Source organism: Rhamphochromis longiceps, linkage group LG13 (genome assembly GCF_057381845.1).
Source record: "Rhamphochromis longiceps isolate RC_006_pf linkage group LG13, R_longiceps_female_GT1.1, whole genome shotgun sequence".
Taxonomy (NCBI): domain Eukaryota; kingdom Metazoa; phylum Chordata; class Actinopteri; order Cichliformes; family Cichlidae; genus Rhamphochromis; species Rhamphochromis longiceps.
The window spans coordinates 26,672,528-26,698,494 of NC_140569.1; the positions used below are offsets into that span (position 1 = coordinate 26,672,528).

The 25,967-nt window shown below is 39.7% G+C and overlaps 2 protein-coding genes across 5 annotated transcripts in view; one reads left to right on the forward strand and one right to left on the reverse strand.

Moving 5' to 3' along the window:
* The first annotated feature begins 15,465 nt into the window (after window positions 1–15,465).
* Window positions 15,466–20,009, forward strand: cyp1b1 (cytochrome P450, family 1, subfamily B, polypeptide 1). Its single transcript, XM_085428777.1, has 3 exons — window positions 15,466–15,810; window positions 15,919–16,923; window positions 17,554–20,009. Exons 1-3 carry the CDS (start codon window positions 15,794–15,796, stop codon window positions 18,143–18,145), a joined length of 1,614 nt encoding a protein of 537 aa, XP_085284903.1. The 5' UTR covers window positions 15,466–15,793; the 3' UTR covers window positions 18,146–20,009.
* A 3,557-nt stretch (window positions 20,010–23,566) lies between these two features.
* rmdn2 (regulator of microtubule dynamics 2) overlaps window positions 23,567–25,967 on the reverse strand; it is a 54,529-nt gene continuing 52,128 nt past the window's right edge. For all 4 annotated transcript variants that reach the window (XM_085428781.1, XM_085428782.1, XM_085428780.1 and 1 more), the window contains exon 11: window positions 23,567–25,388. In XM_085428781.1, the coding sequence (XP_085284907.1) occupies window positions 25,335–25,388 (54 nt within the window). In that variant the 3' untranslated portion in view covers window positions 23,567–25,334. The remainder of the gene's footprint in view (window positions 25,389–25,967) is intronic.

Below are 25,967 nucleotides of genomic sequence, written 5' to 3' on the forward strand. Positions count from 1 at the left end.
CCTTCGAAAGTATTTGTGGCTGCAGAGCAAATGTCTCAGCAGGCGTGTTTGCGTGCATACATGAAAGCAGGAGTTGAAGATTACAGAGCATTGCGTGCTGCTGCAACCTTGTCCATCCAGTTTGGTATGTTTCATTCAGCCTGACACACACACTCAATTACCTGGTTATAAACAGGAATGTAAACTACAAGGAATGTCGACAAAAAAAAAACCCTACAGGACAGAACACAGGGACTTTTATGAATGGGAAAAAAAGCTGTTCTCACATACCATTCATAAATTTGCTTCGATGCACTCGCAAGACAATCCAAGCCTGCAGAGAGAGGCTAATACAATAAGCTGTATTGTTGTGATATTAAAATTACTCAGTGTCAGTTTTGGGGGAAATTACATCTTACAATCTAAAACAAGTAAAAATAACCCGAAGTTGCGACAGATATTTTTCATCTGCTGATCAAGTTGCTTGTGTGCTGTAAATGCACTCATTTGAATGTTCTTCCTGCTTGTAAAAGTTATCTGAGGCTGTCACAGCACATCGAAGTCTCACTGAGACGGAGTTAATCCAGAGTGACAGGCCAGATTTTCACCTCTCTGCCAGAGTACCAAAGCCATGACAACATTTTCTCTTTTTTTTTTGTTCCACCGAGACAAAAGTCAAACAAACAAACAGTCCCATACAATCCTAGTGGCGCTTTATGCTCCTTGACAACCAACCGGCAGAGGTTTCGATGGGAGTTGATGCAGCAGCACAGGAAGTTATGTCACAAAGGCTCTGAAAAAGATGCTTCTGCTCAACCTATTACAATTCACATGATTTTGTAAATGGAGGATTGCCAGACCTGCTTTAAGGTCTCAGTGGGAACACAACAGAAAGAAATTCTCAGTGTTCTCAGTGGATGTGCTGCAGCGCACTACAACCAGGCACTTATTGAATAAAATGGCAGTTAGAGGTCCTTCTGCCAATCCAGACAAGAGGAGAAGATTCAGTTCAACTAAATGAGTACCCAACAACGCCACTAATTAGAGTTCAGTCTGAATTAGTAGAGCATGTCGAGAAACACTCAAACAATGTTTGACATATATATACATCAATTAGACCAATCAATCAACAGCAGTATTGTAAGTTCACCCCCGCAGTCACGAAGGTTTTACACAAAATTACGTGAACGTGTAAACTTGGTTTTTTGAGAATAAAGGATGTTAAATGTTGAGAAGTGGTGTCTTAGAAAAACAAAACTAAGCTTGTGGTTTTACTCCAGCCTGCTCTCAGACAGGAACTAAACATCAAAGGATATTACAAGCATAAGACTGTGTTACAGTGAATTTAACTTTTTAGGTAAAAAAGCAACACTGGGGGCAACAAAGCAAACACTGATAGTCATCTTGCGATGATAAGGTTGTTTTTGTTCACAAACTCTTGTCTGTCGGCACATCCAGAAGACGTGTAGTAACCCAGACACCTGACAAATGTGCTACAGACTCTCACTCGAGCCATATTCTGGCCTCCTCCACCTCTGAGGAACATCCTGTATTTTGGCTAACTGCTGTTAAACCAACAGAATCCAGCAGTTTATTTGGGATTTCCCTCAAAAACGAGCGTGTTTTTGAAAATAACACTGATGAGCACTGTGAGACTGAACCAAACTCTATGAAGCACAGAGCATGTGGGTTATAGAACCAACACAACATGCTGAAAGATGCCAAAATGTCTTGTAGAGCTAAAGGTACAGCTGCAGTCATTTCATAATTATTACACATAATCATCTGATTATTTGTTAACAGACAATAATATATTCACTCAAATAAAGTAAAGCACGCATGCACGCACACACACACACACACACACACACACACACACACACACACACACACACACACACATGCACAATGCTGATTCTGGCCCCCTCCACCCTCCACATGCTGAGGAGCTCTGGTAGTTTTGACAATGTTGTGACAACACGATGAGGACATTATGCTTGAGAGCACTGTCACTGCTGTCTCACAGTCAGTTTGGATCTTTTCACCGTGTGTGTGGTTGTGTGTACATGTAAAAATGTTTCCTCCTAACACAACAGGTTCCTTTGTGGTACAGGGGCCAAATCCCCACTATTCTCTTATTGCTTTGACTCTCAAAGATCCGGGGTCGTGACTCTTAGTTTCAACTTTGGCTTTATTTCTACAACTTTGCTTCCCATATAGAAAAGATATATATATATAAATCTTATAAAGTTTTTATCTGTCTTGTATGAAACTTGTATGAAAAGCATACAAGAGTGAAAACACATATAAGATCCCTTGAAAAATTATATAATGAAACTTTTATGTTTTGTATACTTACTAAAAAAATATATGAAAGTAATGAGAAAGTGGCCACTTTCATGAGTAAATCGTATATGTTTTTACTATTTCTTTTCCATATGGATTTCCTTCTATTTAACTCCATTTACCTCATCTGCCGTTAGTGAAAATATACAACAGCTAAAATGAACACAGACCTTTTTGGATAACTAAACAAAAAGATAACTTTATAGTCATTCAGTGGCGTCTGGGCTTAACTTCTCTAGCCAATTAACTTCCTTAGAGACTCTTACTTCCTGCCACTTAAGTAAAGAGTTTTATGTTATACAGAAATTTATTAGACCACCTGTAATAAAAACAAGAAAATACAAATATTTGAGAAATCTGTCAAAACTTCTTTCTTAAATTTATTTTTTACTAAATTCACTGAACTGATTTCCCTTTTTTATACCCAAAGTTAAGCCGACACACAAACAGCTTTCAACCACTAAACCTAATTTTTCTGGTCAAGAATGCAAGTAATTAAATGTAATTTTGCATGTTAATTAAAGAAAAAATACTGGTAGATTAACCATTTCAGAAACATTAAAAATGATTTTGGTAAATTAACAATACTGTTAATTTAAGACAGATGGGCTGCACACTTTGTATATATTACAATATATTGAGTGGTGGTCAAATAAATCTGTTAAGCACGGTAGTAGCTTAACAGATTAACTCAAATTAGTAGCTCACAGTAGCTGTGAGGCTTTTGAATGATGAATTGAAGTTATCCAAACAGTGAATTTACATGTATTAAAATAATTAAATAATGATGGCTTGATTAAGAGCTCCTTTTGTTAAATTGACCACATTACACATACAAAAAGAGAATGTGCATACGTGAACTCAGATGATGTGTTTTGCTGTGTTGCTCTTTCTGTATTCCTCCACCCTTCCTTCTCTCAATAGAATCAGATCCACTGGGACTCTATTATATTTCTGTCAGGGGGTTTTTCAGTCTAAGGGGTAGGGTGTGGGTGGAGAGGAAGTAGTTTCCAGCTTAGGAAACAAACTACTTATTGCACGGTGGTATTTATTGCTCTTTGTAGGACTTTTTTAAAACTTGATGTACCACCCTCATCTATAAATGTTTGTCTAGATTCTTTATGTATTTGTTATACATCAATAATTCATGACATTTCATAGGGAAGAATATAAAAATGCTGCGATCAATTGAATGAAAGTGTAAACAGTTAATATCAGTAAAAGGATTTAGGATATAGGATATATTTCCCAGCAATAAAAAACATTAAACAAAAGTTAAATAAAGTAAAATAATTATAGTAGACTAAAGCGGACAGTGAAACAAAACCAAAAACCATTTAACAGAACAAATGGGCAATGAATGTACATACATGTTTCCATATACAGTACACAGGATTATATGTTAATGCTCACTGAAACATTTGTAACTGCACAACTTCACATATATGCCAGTAATTACTTGGACACTATTCTGTGATATTAAAAAATCTACATAAAAGAGCTGTGTTGCCTTTTTTATTTACCGTGCTGGACTTTTCTAGATTGACAGCATCTCCTGTGTTATCATGACGCCTGGATGAAAAGCTCACACATTTTAAATGAAGTGAATAAAGTGAAGTTTCAGACACAAAGAATCTGATGAGGAAAGCAGTTATAGACAGTTCAAACACTGCACAAGCTGATGAGGGAGGCGTCTGTGCATGATCCCCTTTTTACTTTGCCCAAATTCTTTTCTTTCTTTTCTGTTTGCTCGGTTGTTCTTCTAAATCTGCAAAAACGTGCTGCGCTGCGTGGACAGAGAACAGACACCTTAACAGAAACTAAGAATCAGTCGATAATTATTAACTCATGAAACAAAATTCAGAGACAGAATGGCTGTTACTTAATTTTGTTTGAGCACACAAAAAGCAAATCCTTTCTGACTTCTAAAATTTGTATTTACTTCATTATGCATTATGCCCATGCCTGTGCTGAAGTACAGTTTGTAAGTGATGATATTCTTTGTTTTTCTCAACTGCCTGATGCCAGCAAAAAAAAAAAAACCTGAACTACTTCCATATGACTCCGTCTGATAGACTGTGAGTGCTGCATCAGCAGGAACTGCGGGCCCAAAGGAAATACCAATCCCCTAATGAAACAATAAGCTAAGAATATACAGTTCAGAGCTTGAGTTCAGTATAATAGAGGATCTCATGTGGCTTCTTCCTGCTAGCCTCATGGCCCGGCACTGTCCTTGATGAACTGCACACAACTGTCTTTCGCATCAACTGATTTACAGAAAATGCAACACGATCTGTAAAATAACCTAAATTATGATCACACCAAATATTCAACATGCTCCTCACTACAAATCAATTCATGTCACTTTTATATTTACTTGCTCGAAGCATTTCAGAGTTTTGAATGTACATATTTCAGCCGTTCACTGGTTCCATTCATAATTCTGCCAAACAGCCCAAGCAAGTTTCAGGTCTACTTTACATGGTGTAATCATACATGTTCCCGCTTTAACCGTTGTGTGATTAATACAAGTGATGTAATGATGTTGCTAATGCCCCAAAACAAAAATCCAGCCCTACTTCTGTAAGTATTGTTCCAGTACAATCAGTGCTTTATTTGTTCCAAGCGTCATCGCAATTACGAGCTAATACTTGTTCCGGGGTGTAATAATTTCCAGCATCTTCGCCATGATTGTGTAGAACCAAACTACAGAAGGGTAGAGTCACTATTTTTCAGCTATTGGTATCCAGCCATTAGAAAGACATCGAGAATCCCAGATAAAAGTAGCAGAAGGGTGTCCGTGGATGTCATAATACAGCCGAGCAGGCGACCTGTGAGACGACCTTCTGATTACATTTCTCAAAATGAACCCAGGATGTTCATCTAAAAGCACAGTTTCTGTGAAACTTAAAAGCAGCTTTAAACACCAAAAAGTTTAAAAGAAGGAAGAAAAAGACAATCATTTCCACGGAAACCAATGTTCTGTCCGCACCATCCACCTTCTTGGGCAACAGATCATTTCAGTGTTGTGGCTGGGCATTTTATACACCCTTTGTTTTCACATGACTGGCAAAATATGTCACAGTTTAATGCTTCAGAGGACTGATGCTGGATTTGTTCGGGGTTTACCAGCCATGAAGACACAAACATAAGACAACAATGTAATGTGATACAAAGAATGAGAGCGTTTGCATAGCTTTGGTATGCTGCATTTGTCCTTTCAAAAACCATGTTGTTAAATTGATAGGATGGAAATAAAAACCAGAAAGCATGCCATTTTCTTTTTTTTAAAGCTTGAATTTGATGTCAGCAACACTTTTGAAAAATGTTGGGATAGGGACAAGTTCATACTGTGTTACACAACTTCTTCATGGCTGCAGGCATCAGAGACGAGTAGATAAGATAAGATAGAACTTTATTAATCCCTCGGGTGGGTTCCTCTGGGAAATTCGATTTCCAAAAAAGCACAGCACCGACAGAAGTTACAGAGTTATACACACACACATATATATAAATACAGAGACAATATAAATAAAATATACGAAGGGGATAAATAGAATAAATAGGAATAAAAATAAAAATACAAGTGAATTGCACATTTCAAGTATTGAGTCTATTGCACCGTTGACTATTTACAAAAGTATTGCACAAAAGGTATTGCACAGTGAGGTGAAGAGGCACTACAGCTTAGTTGTTCCCCCCTCCTTTGTCCTCCTGTTTCCCCTCCCTCTCCCCTCCAGAGAGGAGTTAAACAGTCTGATGGCGTGTGGGACAAAGGAGTTTTTAAGTCTGTTAGTTCTTGTCTTTGGGAGAAGCAACCTGTCACTGAACAGACTCTTCTGGTTGTTAATGGCCATGTGCAGAGGATGCCCAGCATTGTCCATAATGTCCATCAGTTTCTTTAATGTCCTTTTCTCTGCCACTGTCACCAGAGTGTCCAGCTTCATGCCGACCACAGAGCTAGCCCTCCTGATCAGTTTCTCCAGCCTGGATGAGTCCTTCTTTGCTGTGCTGCTCCCCCAGCACACCACAGCATAGAAAAGTACTCCAGCAACCACCGACTGGTAAAACATCCTCAGGAGCTTCCTGCAGATGTTAAAAGACCTCAGCCTCCTGAGGAAGTACAGTCGGCTTTGGGCTTTTTTATACAGGTGCTCTGTGTTGCATGACCAGTCCAGTTTATTGTCCACCCACAGCCCGAGGTACTTGTACTTGTTGACCACCTCCACCTCCTCCCCCTCTATCTGAACCGGCAGTGGACCTGCTCTAGACCTCCCGAAGTCCACAACCAGTTCCTTAGTCTTTGAGGTGTTGAGTTGCAGGTGGTTTGTGTGACTCCATGCGACAAAGTTCCTCACCAGACTTCTGTACTCCTCTTCCTGATCATCCCAGATACACCCCATGATGGCCGTGTCGTCTGCAAACTTCTGAATGTGGCATAATTCAGAGTTGTAGCAGAAGTCAGAGGTGTACAGGGTGAAGAGAAGAGGGGACAGCACAGTTCCCTGTGGTGCTCCTGTGCTGCTGACCACTGTGTCAGACGTGATGTCCTTCAGCCTGACGTACTGTGGTCTGTCGGTGAGGTAGTCGGAGATCCAAGCCACCAGGCAGGGGTCCACCTCCATCCTGTTCAGTTTTTCTTGAAGCATACAGGGCCGGATGGTATTAAAGGCACTGGAAAAGTCAAGAAACAGGATCCTGACCGTGCCTTTTCCCCCATCCAGGTGTGAGTGGGCTCTGTGTAGGAGGTACAGGATGGCATCCTCCACTCCGACACCCGCCTTGTATGCAAACTGTAGTGGGTCCTGGGCATGTTGTACCTGTGGTCGGAGGAGGTTGAGGAAGAGCCGCTCTAGAGTCTTCATAAGATGTGACGTCAGTGCCACCGGTCGGAAGTCATTCAGCTCATTGGGCCGGTTCTTTTTGGGGACCGGGACGATGCAGGATGTCTTCCATAGGGCGGGCACTCTCCCCAGTCGCAGACTGAGGTTGAAGACTCGTTGTAGGGCAAATTCAGTAGTTTTGAAAAGCCATTGTTGCTTCATACGGGATTTCAGCTTGTTTGCAGAAGCTCTGTGGCTGCTGGATGTGATAAAGTAAATGTAGAGGAACAGATGAAATGAAAGTATGAATCAGCTCATTATTGTCACAGTAAACAATCCAAATATTAGACTGGCACATCCTTCATTTCCATGACAGAATCATATCTATTTCCATTTTCACCCAAGTCACTTGGATGAGTGACGAAATGTTTCTCCCACTGAAAACGCTACGTCCAGATGAACAGAATCAACCTTTGGAGATCTATTTTCATTATTGCTTAGTTTGACGATCAAGGCTATTCACTGCTTGTCCCTTCTCTACAGAGATTACCTGAATCTTTTATCACATTATGTTCTGTATATAATGATTTTTAATTTAAGAAGCTTTTTTTTTTAAATTGTTCATCTCTTGCAGGTTTTTTTCCCAATGCATTTCCTGTCCTAGCATTTCTAAAATGATGGCACAATTTTTTTTTCAGATAAGTAAATTAATAAATGCATTTTACACTTTAACCTTATGTTATCTAGATAAATATGGGATTTTAAATGATCTAGAAATCAATTTGCTTTCCATTTTCAGCTATTATGCACACAGACTGTATATAAAAGATGGACAAATCTTTGGGGTCTAAAAAGTGTAGCTAATGCAAAACAGGCAAAAAGCATGACGTTTACAGAAAATTTCCCTTTTCCTCACTTTATTTATGACATCGATAATAATAATTTCTATCATGTCAGTGGTAAGTGACTGACTTCACATAACAATAAGTGACGTCAAGGTGGCCACATCAAGCTTTTAGATACCGTCTATAATTACAAAGCGCCCGCTACTTTCATAAACCAATGCTAGTCTAAATGCAACTCCAGTTTTTGCTTTGCATTTCTGAAAGTAACCCCTCATGATGACATTATTATGATCTCAAAGCTATGCTAAATTACAGCATTTACTGGGAAATTGGGTTTGAAAGAAACTGGTATTAGTGAGAAGGGAAGCTAAAGTTTATGTTTTTGAAATGTAGGGTCAGCTTTTGGTTTTGGAGCCAGATATGTGTGTGGCCATTTGTCCTCTAGGAGCTTTCTGCTTGGCTACTTACAGCCAACCACAGCTGCCTATTTTCTCCTCCATCAAATATCCCTGGTCTGGTTCTTATGGTAAATAGGAGCTCTGTGTGGGACAAGAGGCCACACTTCGTGTGACTTCCTCCTCTGCGGGTAACAGCCTATCGTCATCTGTCCGTCATCATTAATTTCTTGTAAAAACACCAAAGACAGGACCCGGGAGGGGGTCGTAGAGAAGCGGGTTAGCTTCCCTTTGAGTGCTGCTTCACCTTTCACCTTGCACAGGGAGGAAAAGATAAACACAAGGGGGGAGACAAGTAAGCTTCAGTGACTTTTAATGACAGAGCCGGTTTGGGTTAGAATAGCAACTCTGTAATCCTGCAGAGACTAGATAAGATTAGGCCTCATCAAGCAAGTAGGAAGAAATGGCAGCTTCTCGTGTTCTGTTTTCCTCTGCATTTGTCTGTATGTATTTGCACAGATTTGTGTTTTGTGCATGAGGTGGATTTAGATATACACACTGTGCACAAACATCAGAGGTCATGTGGTTCATCACTTCCTGAAGGATGCAGTCGTTTGTAACAACAGCTCTACTTGGAGCAGCACTCGGTAAATGAGCAAAAGCATGTCTTCACCAATTTTCATATCAGAGGTCTTGATCAAACTTGTCGTCAAAATGAATTTTCACATAATCCTCACCCCATTCCATTCACACAGTAATCTGCAAAAACAAAACACCTCCACATTCATTAAAAACTATTCACTGGTTATTTTCCATGGGCTTCTTGTCAGTCTCTTCAATTAAGCCAATAAAAACAACGACTGACAACAGTTGCGAGGATGGAGGCAGGCAAGGCTGTTTTTAGTTGGCGTGGATTTGAAAAGCGCAGTCATGCGGCTGAACACGTAATAAGCTTCCCATTCTTCCCAAAGAAACACCAACAGTTCAGTCGGACTCCGCAAACCCTTGAAAAGGTTTCCACCACCAGTAACACAAAAAATCCGACATGGACGCCGATTCAGAATTCAGGGGGAAAATGCCCTTTCAGTGTGAGAATGGAGAAGAGACGCCTTCACGGGCTGCTGATTACACTTTGGCAAGGGCCTCCTTAGAACTTGGCCAGACAAGAAAAGACCGTACAGATAGAAGTACCTCAATGAGCGCTCAGTTAATCCGCAAGGTCATTAGGATACTTGAAGCACTCATTAGCATCATTCTCATGCTTTTACATGGAAAGCTGGTGCTTTTTTTTTCACCGTCAGTTAAGAGAAGATAATTCTGGGAATTATTGGGGTGAGAGTTGGGGGGGAAGGTTATTGTGGGACAGTTTGACATTTGGAGTCACTGAGGTCACTCTGTTGTAATGAGGCGCTCGCGGGCGGACCAAAGTAAAGGGTTTGCCCTGGCGCTCAACTCTCCCTGTCTCATCACCAAGCCAGATGACAGTTTCGTTTGGTGTAGGAGTAGTTAGACCAATCACACGGCGGCGGGCCGATTCATCTCTAATGGAAAGTAATTAACAAGACAGGGCCATACAGACAATCCTAATGTGTGTTTTTTCTGTGTTTCTGTTAGTGTGTGTATCTGCACTTCTTGAACTTACTTTTATTTCCTCTACTAAAATCTTGCACCAACTTAGCAATAGAGAGAGTAAAGAATAGAGCTCAATAGAGCTCAACAGTGATGCTGAAAAATGCCATTTATATTCTCCATGGAAACTGTAAAATCTAAAGTAGATTTACTATGTGTGACACTGTGAGTTTCGTACTCCATTAGAAACCACAAGTCTTTATGACATCAGACTTTTTAAAAAAAAGGGCATTGTATTTGCGAAGTCGTGGAAAAAATCCTATCCATCCTGATTTGAAACAATGATGTCGTTGATTTGCAGAGGCTGCTGTAAAGTGTGTGAAACTTCAGGAAAAAACAAAGCATTGTACCATTGTCATGACAACTTGTAGCTGGTTGGCTCTTTATGTAAGGATTTCTAAAATATAAAAAGTAAATAATAAATATGAAAATAAATGTGGAAATTCACTTGTGGAAATGGAGTGTTCACAGTTTTGTCCTATGGAGGCTAATGTCAGCTAAATGCTAAATGCTTAGCATAGTAGAAGATTATAACTATTTTGGGAATTTATTGTTACTGTTGTTAGACATATTAACCTGGTAATAACTTAAATCAAAATCTTTATATTTACTTTTGGCTATTTGGAAGAATTAAAATAAAGTGATTGTGCCTTTAGCTGTTAGCATGATCATATAGCTTATTTAGTAAAACATGCTAACATCTGCTCCTTAGAGGAATCTGTAAATATAGTTTTTATGTTTTAGATTATACTTTTGGTCTCTTTGGGGCTGTAGAGTAATGTGTAAAAGCAACTTTAATGATGTAATTGAATAATGCCATTAACAACAGTGCTAAACAAAAGCAGTTAGCGCAATACTGACCTTAATTTTGAGCATTTTTTCAATCCCTCATATATATTCATTTTCCTTTTTCTTTTTCCTCTGGGCTGGTCTTTACCAACTCCTTGGAGGAAATATCTAGCAGTAAGATGTTTCATTATGTTCATGATATAGCTGCTTACTATGCCTCAGCATATATACAGTTCCTAAGAGCGTTTTCACTTATATTAGCGGCTTGCTATTCAAAGGTTTGTAAAAGTGCTAAGACTGAATCAAAATGGTAACAGGAAGTTATACTGCAAGAACAATGATGTTAAAATGCTTTATGCAGCTTAAGTCATTTTACATGAATACTTTACAAAGTATTCACCTGATCCACTGTCTACACAAAAATATTGACTTGTGCAGCTTTTAAATAACTTTGCATACAGCTCTGAGCAAACAGTTTTGTTCTTTTGAAGCTGTTTTCTTGCTGCACTGAAAACTCAGAACAAAGTGCTGACTCAGGTAGAGTTTCTGTGGGGTTATTTTCAAGTCCACTTCCAAGAACTGCATTGTGTTCTAGTCCTTGTAGATGCCAAAGCCCCTATTGTGTTATAAATCACAGAAAACTGGCCAGTGACACAATGAATTACTGCCTTTTGAATTACTTTCAGGGTTTAATAATCAGCATAACTAATCCATCTGTTCATTTTTATGAGAATATCTCAAAGATAACATTTATCTTCATACCATAAATCTGATGATGTTTTAATTCAAGCATGACTTGTAAACTCTCATGGGCATGCCAAGATTGGAATAAAATATCTTTATATATTTACCAAGCCTCAGTTATATATTTACCAGCTTAGCAGCTCTTTTCTGTGCCTATCCATGACAGGCAGATGGAGGGAGACCTGTGTTTAGTGAAGCTGTCAGCAGCTTTCCCTTCAGTTGTCACCCCTGTGATGAAGCACATGTGCGTGACTGCACGGCACCTTTAGAATAGCCTTGGGCAGTCCCCTCTATTCACAGCACTGATTCACAGAACATGATAAGGCCCACAAGTGCTCTAAAAGGCATTCTTTTCGTCCAAGGTCGTGCATTGCTCCACAAATAACAGACATAAATCAGTGTAATGGCCTAGTTTATTAATTATTTGTGTTTGCAGGTTATGCAATTTCCTGGTATGTCTTACCTTGATTTTCCTTGCACAAAACTATGCTCTGAATGTGAAAAATGTTGCTGGAAGTAGAACTGTGCTGTGCTGTGCTAGGCTGGAACTTTACAGTGCAACTGTACCTTTACCGTCTAAGCAAATCATCACCTGCACACACCTTTGTGAGCTCCTCCCCGAGCTCCATGCTCACTCACACGCGATGAGCAATTGAGCTGTCAGTCAAACAGGAAGGGAAACTGGTATCAGAGCTGCTAGCAAGGAGAAGCTTCAATGAAACGCTTGCAGAGTTGTGTAGGCCTGTATTTCCTTTTGCAGCTTTGAAAGGATTAACTTAAATGCCATGCACTGGTAAATTTCAGGTTTAAGGACTTTGTAACTCAGAGTTTATACAATATATTTGAAAATGCAGTGATACTAATAAAGATTAAAGGTTGCTTACTAAAAATATAGACTTCAAATACTGGCAACATGATGTGTTAATGAGATAGATCATTGATGAATAACTTTTTTTTAGACAAATAAAGATTATAAAGGATGTTTCTTGATATATACTGTAATTGAAAGGCATGTTGAGTGACTGACTTGGACACTTAGGAATATTTGATTTCTTTTGCTTAAGAAGAACTTGGCTTGTTTTTCAATATGTTTGAACTCATTGTCATTGCATTGTGAAGCAGTCTCAAGAGTTTTTATTTTAGGATTTGACTAAAAATGTAGCGCTAAACACTACAGGATTATTCTGTACATTTTCACCTTGCTTTTTTTTTTTTTAAGATGTTTAGCCTGGCTTTTTAGTTTGGTTTGAATCTTAAAGTAAACAAATAAACTGTCTGTATTTAGATTCATGACGGCAACTTTACGCTTAAACTGTTGATTTGGCCTCCTAAAGTTCCTACTGTCTCTGTAATAGGTCCTTCTGTCTTTTTTTAAAAAAAAAATCTCCAATAGGCTTTGATTTAGTAATGTTGGTAAATTCCCTTCACTTGAAGCTGAAACCGTCACTCTTCAAAAAGGGATTCGACTCTAATATAGGCTTCAGAAGAAGGAAGTGGTAACTATGATACCCCATTTAATCCCATTTGCCTCAATCTTTCGTGGCAGAAAGAAGCGGTAACATTTTTTATCATTTTGTATACTAACAGCAACAGGAAATACCTACAAGAGCAGATAAATGAGTCCACATTTCCTCTCACCATTCAGTGGTACAGAGTTAAACCTATAACCTGCTGAGTAAAAGAAGTCAGCAGTTCCAGTTTTTTGTATTAACTGTGCGTTTTAAAGGGTATATTGTGTTTAGAATGATTATGATGAGGTCACGTTTGGGATTATTTACACTCTGGAATAAAAGGCGGATGGACGTGCTTGGTCTAACAGCCGGGTCCTGCCAGCCAAGGAGAGGGGCCAGGCACTTCACTGACTTGTCCCCACCCTCGTGTATCGGTTCCTTATTAGAATAAAAGAAGATCACACACTGTCACCTTATGAGAAGTTTTTCAAGCAGCAGCAACAGCAGCAGTGGAGGGTCTCGTCTCAGTAAGTCTCTACGCCCTTTACATTCATTTCATCTGAATACATTAACATTACATTAACAACCTGCTTTTACACACTTTATTTATAATGAGAAAATGTGTGTTTTAATTAAAACACACCATATGGACTAAAGTGATTGAAATACTTTTTTTAAAGGTCGTCAGACCCTTTTCTAGATATCATGTTAGGCCACAGACAAAGTATACGCTTAATTAACGCAGAATTTTCAAGGAAATTTGAGGTGTTATTGACCCGTAATTTTCTATCCTAATGAAATTTGTATAAATGTGGTTTTGCGTGTACTTCTATAACATAGTTTAGACATGTAAATATATACGAAAAGTATTGTAAAATCCTTTTTCTGGTCCTTAATAATTTGGATTACATTTCGTCAAAGGAAAAAAGGGGGAAAGAGATGGAGTTAAACTGGCCGTATTTGATGGAGTTGGATATTTCTGAATTTAATTTGAAGATACAACAAACAGTTCAAATTTGCGCCTGCAGCTTCTCTGTGAAAGTTTTGGGTCACGGGACACGAGCCATCGTCTGAGCCGCTGTCCGCGGTGCTGAAGCGGGTTTCCCGAATCACATCATTTCAAAACCAGACCAGATGTTAGCAGGAAGGCTCGAGCGGGGCTCTGACACTTGAACAATACTTGCAGATTCAAGAAAACTGAAACAGATTGAAACTAAATCTACACAGAATTTAATAGAAGAGCTATAAAATCAACCCGAACTCCGGATTCTATTTTTTAGATTAAATCTTAGAGGGGAACAAATATTTCTGTCATTTAAGACTTGACCAGAATCAGCTAAATATCTGGACAGTAGATCTAAAGTTCCCGTTCGTCCACACGTGTTTGTCATTTGAAGATCTGAGAGAGAAACGAGGGTGTATAACCTGCCGCTAGAGCAGCTCCGATGCCCGGCATGGCTGTTAATTGGGGGGAATTAATGAGTCACAACACGGGGTTCGCCTCCTCCTGGTGGCTCGAACGAAAAGCGCACCCTCACACCGTCACCCTCGAGCATCAAGAGAAGTACTCCGCCAACACACCGAGCCCTGCGCCACGGACATGTGAGCCGGGAGTTTGTAGAAACAAGAATTTGTATTCTCAAAGCCGAAACACCAAAACGAGTAAAGGAGCAGCAAACATGGATTCTAGATCCCTTTAGCATTTTAAAGCGTCCCCATCACCCCGACTGCGTTTCTACATTTGCAACATACAGGCTGTTTGATCACACGCGACCAGTTTCCAAAACTAAATATATTATATCATTTGATTTGATCAATATATTTATATAATATATATTAATGTATATATATTTTAAATACAATATAAAATATTTTTTTAAAACTATGTTTTCATAAAAAAGTAAAGCAGTTAACAGTTAGCGGGTCCGGACTATATAAATTATTTGAAAAGATTGAGACTGTGTCGGGTGTTACATAATTCCCTCAGGCAGACTCGCACGTCGTTACAAGCACTTGGACTTGAAGCCATATTATTTAATACCGCATAGAAAGACTACTTATTCTACTTATTCCTTGTATTATTATTATTATTATTATTATTATTATTATTATTATTATTATTATTATTATTATTATTATTATTATTACTACTACTACTACTAATAATAATAATAATAATAATAATAATAATAATAATAATAATAATAAGATGGCAAACTATATTTAGGACTTGCAACTGGCAGTCCTGCTTTTATATTTTCTTAGAAGAATATCCAGTCATATAATTAACGTATTGTTTAGGTCCCGTTGCCTGGGCGTGAGCTATCATAAGAAAGAGAGTAAAAGAAAAAGAGTCAGTGAGAGAGAGAGATGTGTTGGTGGTGGGGGTGACACCCTTTTGCAACAAACCTGCCCACTGTAACAAAGCCGTGATGTTGCGCTGTGTGGGGATAAATTACTTCGCCTGGTGTTGTGGGGCTTCAAAGCATGAGCAGGCTGCGGACAGAGAGGACGGATCTCCCACACAAGCTGCTGCACTGCCTGTGGATGCACAGTAGGCTGCTCACAGTCTGTTACTTTAAATCAGGCTGTGTGTGAGAGATACGCGCTAACCGGACTCTCTTTTTTTTGGAATGATTATTTTATTTGTCGAGGTTCTAGTGCTGTCCTTCGGCTCACAGAGAAACGTGTTTGATTATTATTATTTTTTTATTTTAAAGAATATATTTTTTTATTTTTTGGATCAGGCGCATTCAATATTTTGGAAAAATTCTAAAATATAATATTTTGCCATGAGGGAAAATACTAGGTATTTAATTATGCATTTTTTTCTACCCCATTTAATTGGGGTATCATATTTCAAGCCTTTAATCTGCAAACATATGCATTTAACAATGATTTTATGTCTTGCCTGCAGCATGTCTATCATGGATGTGACAGTGGAGGGAGTGAGCCCAGCAACTCCGAGGGCTCTGTTAGTGACATGCATGACTCTGCTGGTGTCCCTGCACCTGTTTCGGTGGCTGTGTCGGCAGTGGTCCCATTCCTGGCCGCCCGGCCCCCTCGCCTGGCCGGTCATCGGGAACGCACCGCAGCTTGGTAACGCACCGCACTTGTATTTTACGCGCATGGTGAAAAAATACGGCGACGTCTTCCAGATCAAGCTCGGCAGTCGGACGGTGGTGGTGCTGAACGGGGGGTCAATCAAACAGGCGCTGGTCAAGCAGGGCTCCCACTTCTCCGGCAGACCGGACTTCACCTCCTTCCAGTACATCTCCAATGGGAACAGCATGGCGTTTGGCAACTCCACGGGCTGGTGGAAGATGCACCGCAAAGTGGCCCAGTCCACAGTCCGGATGTTTTCCACAGGAAACCCCCAAACTAAGAAGACATTTGAAAATCACGTGCTCAGCGAGGGCAAAGAGCTGCTACGGCTGTTTCTGAGGAAAACGAAGGAGGACAAATACTTCCAGCCTCTGACCTACGTCGTGGTGTCCACTGCCAATATAATGAGCGCGGTTTGCTTTGGGAAGAGGTACTCCCATGAAGATGAGGAGTTTCAGCAGGTGGTGGGCAGGAACGACCAGTTCACCAAGACTGTAGGCGCAGGGAGCATAGTGGACGTTATGCCCTGGCTGCAGTACTTCCCCAACCCCATCAAAACCATCTTTGAAAATTTTAAGAAGCTCAACCTGGAGTTTAGTGAATTCATTCGAGATAAAGTTGTGGAGCACAGAAAAACAATCGATTCAAGCACCATCAGAGACATGACTGATGCCTTTATAGTGACGCTGGACCAAATACGAGATAAGATGGGACTTTCTGAGAAAGACTATGTGTCCTCCACAGTCGGGGATGTGTTTGGAGCAAGTCAAGACACACTGTCGACTGCCCTACAGTGGATCATCCTCATTCTCGTCAAGTAAGATTTTTTTTAATCATTTTAAAAAATGACTTTATAGAAGGAGTTATTTATATGGATAAATAACTGCATGATAAATGACAGTTTATCTTCAACTTGTTGCTAAGGCTCTGCAGAATTGATGAAGTTTAGCTGCATTTGAGTTATGTAACAGCCCACTGGAGGTGTGTGTGTGTATGTGTGTGTACGTGTACTGGCAGTAATAAGCTGAAACTTCACACCACAATGAAAGAGAACAAAATGCCCAGTCAGCGTTTTAAAATCTTTAGTGCCATTTAATCTGTCCTGTGCCTGATACCTTTATCAGTGGATGGATTACAGAGCCACTATTTTTTTTCTGCTTGAGTTGTGGCAAGGACTACTCGTGTCTATGGACTATCTAACATGATCCATTTAAGCTGTTAACATCCTACAGGTCACCAGTCATGCATCTAGGTGTAGGCAGTTAAATTAAACCTCATTTTATTTGGAGGTGGGGGCAGGTGGGGGGGGGGGGGGGGGGGGGGTGTTAACGGCAGAAACCATTTTCTAACGAAAAAGATTCTTCATTCCACTTTGTTCACCAGCAAGAGTGTTTAACTTCTATCCTGGCAGTAGTCACCTTAAATGTGTGTTCACCTGTGATTGCAGGTATCCAGAGATACAGGTGCGTCTCCAGCAGGAGGTGGACAAAGTGGTGGACCGGAGCCGTGTCCCTGCTATCGAGGACCAGCAGCAGCTGCCTTATGTCATGTCCTTCATCTATGAGGTGATGCGCTTCACAAGTTTCGTCCCTCTCACCATCCCCCACTCCACCACCACAGACACATCCATCATGGGCTACACCATACCAAAGAACACAGTCATCTTCATCAACCAGTGGTCCGTCAACCATGACCCAAGCAATTGGTCCCAACCAGATATCTTTGACCCAGAGCGCTTCCTGGACCAGAGCGGAATGCTGAATAAAGACTTGACCAGCAACGTGCTCCTCTTCTCCCTGGGCAAGCGGCGGTGCATCGGCGAGGAGCTGTCCAAGATGGAGCTGTTCCTGCTCACAGCTCTCATAGCGCACCAGTGCAACATCACAGCCGACCCTGCAGTGCCGGTGAAACTGGGCTACAGCTATGGCCTGACTCTGAAGCCTCACCCTTTCTCTGTAGCCGTGTCTGTGCGCGATGATATGAAGTTGCTGGAAGCAGCTACCAGTCAGCCCTCATCAGACTCACAAACAAAAGAATAAATTAGATTCAAACTATAAGGTGCTAAAAGACATGAAGGCAGAGGAAAACGTAGAAACTTTTGTTTGAGGCTGAGCACCATATTTAATGTCTGGAAATCTCAGGCCACTGCTTTTGCTTTTTGATCTCATATACACTGTTTAAAATGTTTCATGTACCAGAGTCGAGACTGATTTAACAGCCTTTGATTACTGACTTATTCTAATCAGGGCCAGAAAGAAATAGCCTTGGTATCCAAATCAAAGAAGATGTACATCTTGTAGACGCCATCTCACCTGGATCAATCTCACATCTAACTTCAAAAACAGTCTCACATGCCAGCCAGCAATTAGGCACACTCCTTTGATTCATCAGATTAGAGGACTGCAGCACATCGCCAGCTGTGAACGGGACTTTCAAAGCAAGTCACACTGTGGTTACCTGAGTTCCAATTTACTGAAAAGCAGAAAGTTAAAGCTGTCAGTTAATTTGTTTTATTGTTGTTGTTTTTTTGCTGTTCTTTTGTGACGTCAGTTAAAAGAAAAACAAAAAAAAAACAAAAAACAACAAAAAAACAACAAAAAACAAAATATGATTTTCAGGAAGCTCTTAAATTCTCTTTCTCTCTGTATTCTTTGTCTTTGTGTTTATTTTCCTAATTAGGGCTCCAAACCCTTTCCAGTGCAATATCGAACTTGTAAAAGCAAAAATACGTGACATTTGAAGGTAAGCACTAAAGATTGGAGTTAATCCATTTTTGTGTGACGAAACAGAAAGTGCCAAGGTCAGACATCTTGCCAATAAATAAGCTAATAGCGGAGCCTAAAGCTTCATATCTGCTAACATTAAATACCTGACTAACACGCAGTTGTTGTTGTTTTAATATAAGGTATATATGTGTAGATACTCAGGAATAAGGCTGATAAAAGCCAAATAGTACCTTTTAAGTGCTAATGTGATACATCTATATTCTGAAACCTGTTGTAGATGCTGTTTTAAAGAACGAGGCAGAGGAAAACAAGGAGTACCCCGAGCAGACATGCTGAAGGGAACACTTGTCTCTTCTTGCTGCCCAGTTCATGTATGAGAAAGTTAATAAAGCTAATATTCGATCAGTGTTGAATTAGGGATTTGCTTCTCCTTTTGTTTAAATTTCAGTAATGAACCGAACCAGTTATGTCCTCTTTTGATTTCCACACTCATGTTGCCAGTAAAATTTCTTTTACCTTTTACTTTTTTTTTAATCCTATTTTTCTGTTACAGAAATGCTGATGAAATTGGCTTTGAGACAATACAAGTACTTTGTTAATTTTGTTTATAGACTCATCTAATTGCTGTGTGAGCACTGGAGACTAATAGACTGACTGTAAAGTCTTGGATTTGAGCATTTGTTGGCTTGCTGCTGATGCATTTGAATGAAATTCTGGCTAAAAAACCAACCGATTTTAGGTGTTAATGCATTTACAGCAGGCGGAAAAGCACGATGTCTGTGGACTTGTTCCACTGATGCTGTAATTCGCTTGATGAGATCAGAAAAAGTTGTATTGAAGATTAAAGCCGAAAGCATGACGAAAGTCAAGAAATACCTCAAATCCAACAATTTACATTACCTTTACCTCAAATGCGTTTTTTAATAGAAATATATACATTTGTGTAGATTTTTGGCACAAACAAGACATTTAACTCTGCTTAATGTAACAATACAGTGCTTTATGCTTCTGAGTACACAATGCTGCAGCTGTGATGTTATCTTGAGTGTTTCTTTAGTCTGTAATGAGATTGTACAGTTGTATAATAAAAAGATTTCTTTTTGTTTTTCACATTTGTAGTTGGCTCTGTTGTAATCAACTTAAAGGGAGAAATGATTACATTTAAAAATCTGTATTTAAAGCTCATAAATCCGACCTGATTAATAAATCACTCTGAAAGTGAAGGACCCTTCGCCGGGTATCATGTCAGGTGGGAACAAAGGAGAAGTGTTGGCGAGGTGCCTTTCCCTTCTCAGCATTTTATCTCACTCTGTCAGAACATCCTGTTCTTGATCAGCTGGATGATTATAGAAAGCTAGCCAGTGCACGGCCAGTTCAGACAGTAGTTGATTACTGATATGCCGTTCTCCACGCAACCCTTTGTCCATTTCTAATAATACAAAGTGAAATCTGAAGACTAAATAGTGCCAGTGAAGTCATGTGTGGCAATGCTCCAAGCATAATCTTTATGAATGGGAAGGAAAACCGTGGGCTTTCTTCAGCTGAAATGAGAAGACAGATGATAAATGAGTTAAAAAAGAGCAAAGAAGCGGACAATATTGTGGTTAATGCACCCAGTGCAGCTGCACAGCAACTTCAGGTATAACTGCAGGGATGGGACAAAAGCAGTAACCCACTGTAGGTTGATATCGTCTGTCGCCTTGCATTTCAGGAAGCTGCAGAAGGAAGCAAATATTCTTCTGTACAGTAACAGAGAGTGAAACATACAGACAAAGTGCATGGTGACTGAATGAAGGTGACGAGAAATATCATGCCTTGCACAGATGGGCGCGTGCTCTATACAAGCTTGGTGTGCATAAGAAGGGCTGTGGTGGTTTTATCCTGCTAAGAAATTCAAAATATTGCAAGAAGTGGCGCTAAGACGCATCCTATGTCATTACAGCTTAGACCTGTCAAGACTGCATTAACAAGATTAGCATGAAAGCTTGTATCCTTCATTGGCTGAAGATAAAGCACGTACACATGCGGCCCATTCACACAAGATCCATCTGCTGTTGACTGCAAGTTGTGTAACTTAGACATAGCTGAGCTTAGATTGTGAATGGAGGGATATACGGAGATCTGAATGAATGTGAGTGAGATTAAAACAGATGTGGTATTCAGACAGAAGGCAGCCAAACTGTTGAAGCCCGCTGCTAGGAATGGTGTGATAGAACTGTAATGACACTGCACGGTTAAGTTAAAATGATCTTAACCGTTAAAAGTTAAAATGATCTTAACCGAGCAAGTTATCAGCAGGCTGTGAGCAGCAGGGGTCAAAACCTTCATAAAGGGGTTAAGTTGAGATCAAGACAAGATCAGATTGGTCAAGATATAAAGACACGAACAGAGATCAGTAGGAAGTATGAAAACAATTTTGAAAATTTTGAAGGTGATACCTGCAGTGTTATATAAATGCGGTCCTCTCTTGTGGAGGGACAGCTGATTTGAAGACTAATTTATGTAGGTCAAATATGGACCTATAGCTCTAAAGTACCTGGGCCTACAACAGGGTTAAAAGAACTTACTGTAAGTTTGTTTGACTCTCTAATCAACTTCAAAATGGCATAGGTACCATTTAATGAAGATAATGAAGAGCTGGGAATGTCATACAATCACTCTGTTACTGAATGATTAAACGGACTATGTAGCTCATAACCTACAGAGGAAACATAAATGTACCACATGAATTGGTACATTTCATGTAGCTAAAATCTTTTTAGCTCTATGAATACATCCAGGATTCAATAGCTTGCAGAACCACCTTTAGCAGCAATGACTTAAGCAATTGTTTTCAGTCTCTATCAGTTTCTCACATAGTTGTGGTGGAATTTTAGCCCACTCTTCTTCACAGTGTTGTTTCAGTTTATCGAGGCTCGCAGTCATATTCGTTTATACGCAGCTCTCGTAAACTCTTTTGTCCAAGCTTTAGTTGTCAAACAGATGGCCTCACATTTCATTCTAGCATACATTGGAATACACAGGAGTTCACGATTGACTCCTGTGGCGGCAAAACAAGCCCGAATCTCCACCCAACCACCACCGTGCTTGACAGTTGGTATGAGGTGTTTCTCTGAATGTGCTATGTTTAGTTTTTGCCAAATGTGGTGCTGTGTATTATGGCCAAATAGCTCTACTTTGTTTTCATCTGCCCAAAGGGCAATCCTCCAGAAATCTGGTAGTTTTTTAGGATACAATTTATAAACGTAAACCATGCTGCTGTTGGCAGGCTTCCTAAACAAGCCTGTAGACCACAGGTGTCAAACTCCAGGCCTTGAGGGATTTTAGATGTGTCCTTGATCCAACACAGCTGATTTCAATGGCTAAATGACTTCCTCAACATGTCTCGAAGTTCTCCAGAAGCCTGGTAATGAACTAATCATTTGACTCAGGTGTGTTGACCCTGGGTGAGATCTAAAACCTGCAGGACACCGGCCCTTGAGGCCTGGAGTTCGAGTTGTACATCTAAGGTTTGAACCTGCAGTGAGCTTGCTGAGATGTGCACTCACCAACACACACCAAATGTCCCAGATCAGCAAAAATATTAACACAACTGTTGTTTTTATAGAGGTGCTCACTCTTGCTGATGATCAGTTATTTAAGTGCAATTATTATTTAAGTATCAGCGACTGGCTGCCAATTACCCTTTTAATTCCCATGGAAGCAACAACAGCATGTACCTTGTTTTACCGTAGGACTGCAAACAGTTCTGTCAAGGTTTTATTTTTCATGACTGCACAAATAGATAGTAAATTATCCTTTGAACAACATGTAAATAAGTTGAGCACCAGATAAATAATTGCTGTCCATAAAAACTTGTTTGGACAAACTTGAATCTTGTGGGACGACAGGGGATCAGCAGAGAACAACTAGCCTAGCTAAGCTTGGTCACATTGCCCCCCAAAAATACCATGTACCCTGTAAAAGTCTAGAATTTGTTCTTGTTTGTGCCTCTTTCGCACTTATTTACATTTTAGTCATAGAAAAAAAAAACATTAGTTTCTCTAAAAGAAAACAAACCAGCAATAAACTCTAAAGAAAAAATGTAACCCCGTTTGACTCTTTAACTCCTCCAACCTTCTAAATGCAACACCCTGTCTGCAAAACCATTAAACAAAAAGTTTGATAAACTGCACGTCTGTTTTATGATCAAAAACATAAATGACAGCCCGTCAGTTTCCGGGATAACAAACAGGTTATAAATCTGTTATGCAACAATGGACAGCTAGTGTGTGCACACACATCCAGACCAACGTGTAAGTGATTTCTGCAGCTGTCTCAACTCAGACTTTTGATTAAAGAGCACAGGAGGCTCATAAAATCAGCCAGGAAAGGTGAAGTTTTCATTCCTGTATAAACAAACACCTGTACTCACTTGGGAGGCACCCTTTTAACATGGCTCTACTGCGGGAAAAAAGAAAAGAAAAGTTGAAACATGACTAGGCGGGTGGGAAGTTAGCCTGAATGTGATCCAGTAACAAACTCCGAATTGCCCTGGCACAAAATGTACAGTCTCCGTAATCATGTAGGCTCCAGCAGGAGCTTGTTACACTCTGTTGATTCTGGATTAAGATCAATTTAGAGTATAAGGAAAAAAACAAAAACAAATAAATCACTGTATAGCTTAATTATAAGTTACAGCTTACATAACTTTACTCCTCAGCAATAAAACCTCAAAAAACATAAACAAGACAGACAAGCTGGCAAATTTGATCAGGATTGCACAGATTTAATTGTAGATTCCAGTACCATCAATCATTAAACACACACTGTCTAAAATACAGCACAAGTATAATGCATAATCTCCATCCGATGCGATACAACCTTGAGGAACTCGTTATGGCATTAGAAAAAAAGAAAAACATTTGTAGTGTTGGTAGAAAAATACATAAAGCGACAAAGCAAAATAATTCATTTTGTAAGTAGACTTAAAAAATACAATGAAATAAAAATAAAAGCCCTAAACTAATTTCCAGTATCAACAGCACCGACGTTTTCAATCAATATGCACGTTTTTCTTCATTGAGTAGAGATAATAATAAAAAATAACAGCTGAGAATATGTAAAAGAGTAATAAAAGGAAACATTCAAACTTCATTTCAATCTGATTGGGTCACATTTTAGTGGCATTATGCAACCAGGAATTCAGTGCTGTGTCATGATAAACAACGAGTCTGAACCTGGCATTATTGATCGGTTTTAATGGACAGCCATCAGCCCTGTGGTTTTTGTTGTTGTTGTTCTTGTGTTTTTGATGGCAAAAAAACAAAACACACCCTCAGATTTCCTGTCAGTGACTCTTTTTACATGAACACCAGATTCATTTGTTTTTTTTTAAGTTCCTTGAATCCCAAGTCAGATTTGGTTTTCCATATTAACTGAAACATATCCATTTCACAGTAACCAGTACAATAACGTGTACTATATATGCAGCATAATGACACCTCTCTATATACATCAAACACCTTTTCGGTTTCCTGATTCATGTGGTACATGTTACATAGCTCTCCAAAAAAAAATGCTGACTCAGAAAAATTCCTAACATGTTTCAAACTAATCACATGTGAGTGTGTCAGAGCTCAATTTAAAAGGTTTAAAAAAATGAAAGCGTGGAAAATCAAATGTTCTTGGTGACCTATGAGAGGAGGAAACCTTCCAGGAATAGGAACTCTGGAGTAAAAGGCACTTCTGTTCAAAAAAAACCTGTTGTGTTCCTGTACAGGTGCTCTTTGAATCTATTAAGAGGAAGTCACTGACATCATTTATGGTTTCATTTTTTCCATGATCTGGCAAACATGCAAAAGGGCACATTAAATACAGGACTTCAGGTGTGTGGTGTACACACAGAACTTGCTGCTGTCCAATACTACACTTCATTTGGTGGTACTGCTGTCACAGAAACTGAGGAGCAGGAGGTAAACGAGTTTGAGTCATGATCAGAGAATTTATCTGTGAGAAAATAATCTCATAAAGTCTGCACGTGAATGTTAAAAGAGACTATTATTGCTGGTTTGTATCGGGAGGGTGGTGGTGGCTGTTCAGTGGTCACAGCAATGCAAAATGTTTGGGTGCGTCATTGTCTGATGTGATAGGACGGAACAACAAACCCTGTTTGTCACTTTCCCAAAAGGCGACAGGTCTGTGTCATCAACCTGAGACACACTGGAATTAAGTTTCCTATCAGAGCAATCGGACCTCAGAGAATGTCTGCTACACACTGCTATAAGCTGAAGAACACTGGTTTAGCTCACTCATTTAGCTGGAATCCTTTATGATGATTGGTTTCTACTTTTAAAAATTTCATAATACAAATATGACTGGAAAGGTACAACAGATGATCTGGATGCAGTAGCCTTTTACACCCACGGGCGCTATCTACACTCACAGAGTGAAATAACACGATGGTCTATCACATGCAGCTGCAGTACTCGCAAACTGATTCCCAAAAACCTTTCCTCTGCTGTCACACTCCAAGTGCTGGGCACAGTAAACTCAGCTCCTTTTGTGCCTCTTCATTCTGAAGGTAAAACACATGATAATGAATGAGTAACACCTTCAAACAGTTAAATATCTTGGTTTAATTTGCCTATTACAGCAGGCTATGATTAGGGATGGGTATCGAAAACCGGTTCTTGTTGAGAACCGGTTCCCACTGTTTCAATTCCTTGGAATTATTTGACATTTTCGCAAACGATTCTCTTATCGATTCCAGTCGACAACTTTTCTCCATGCCCCTGGTACACTGCTGAATGACGTCACCACGTTGCGGAGCGTCATTTACCTGGCAGGAAACACGGCGCCTAAGCGGCTCAAACGCTAAAAAGTTTGGTTATACTTTACGAGAACGGATGACAACAGGGCAACTTGCAATACTTGTAAGTAGATATTTCATTTAAGGGGGGAAATACTACGAATATGCAAAAGCATTTGCTCACAAAACACACGTGATAACCTTAAATGAATGTCATGTTTTTAATTCCACTCCGGACTCGTGAATCTCAACCCAGCAGCAGCGGTAACGTTTGCATGTCCTCTCCCGTTAATGCGGCAGGTAAATAATCAACTAACAGTGCATATTATGTTAGCGCGATCTGCC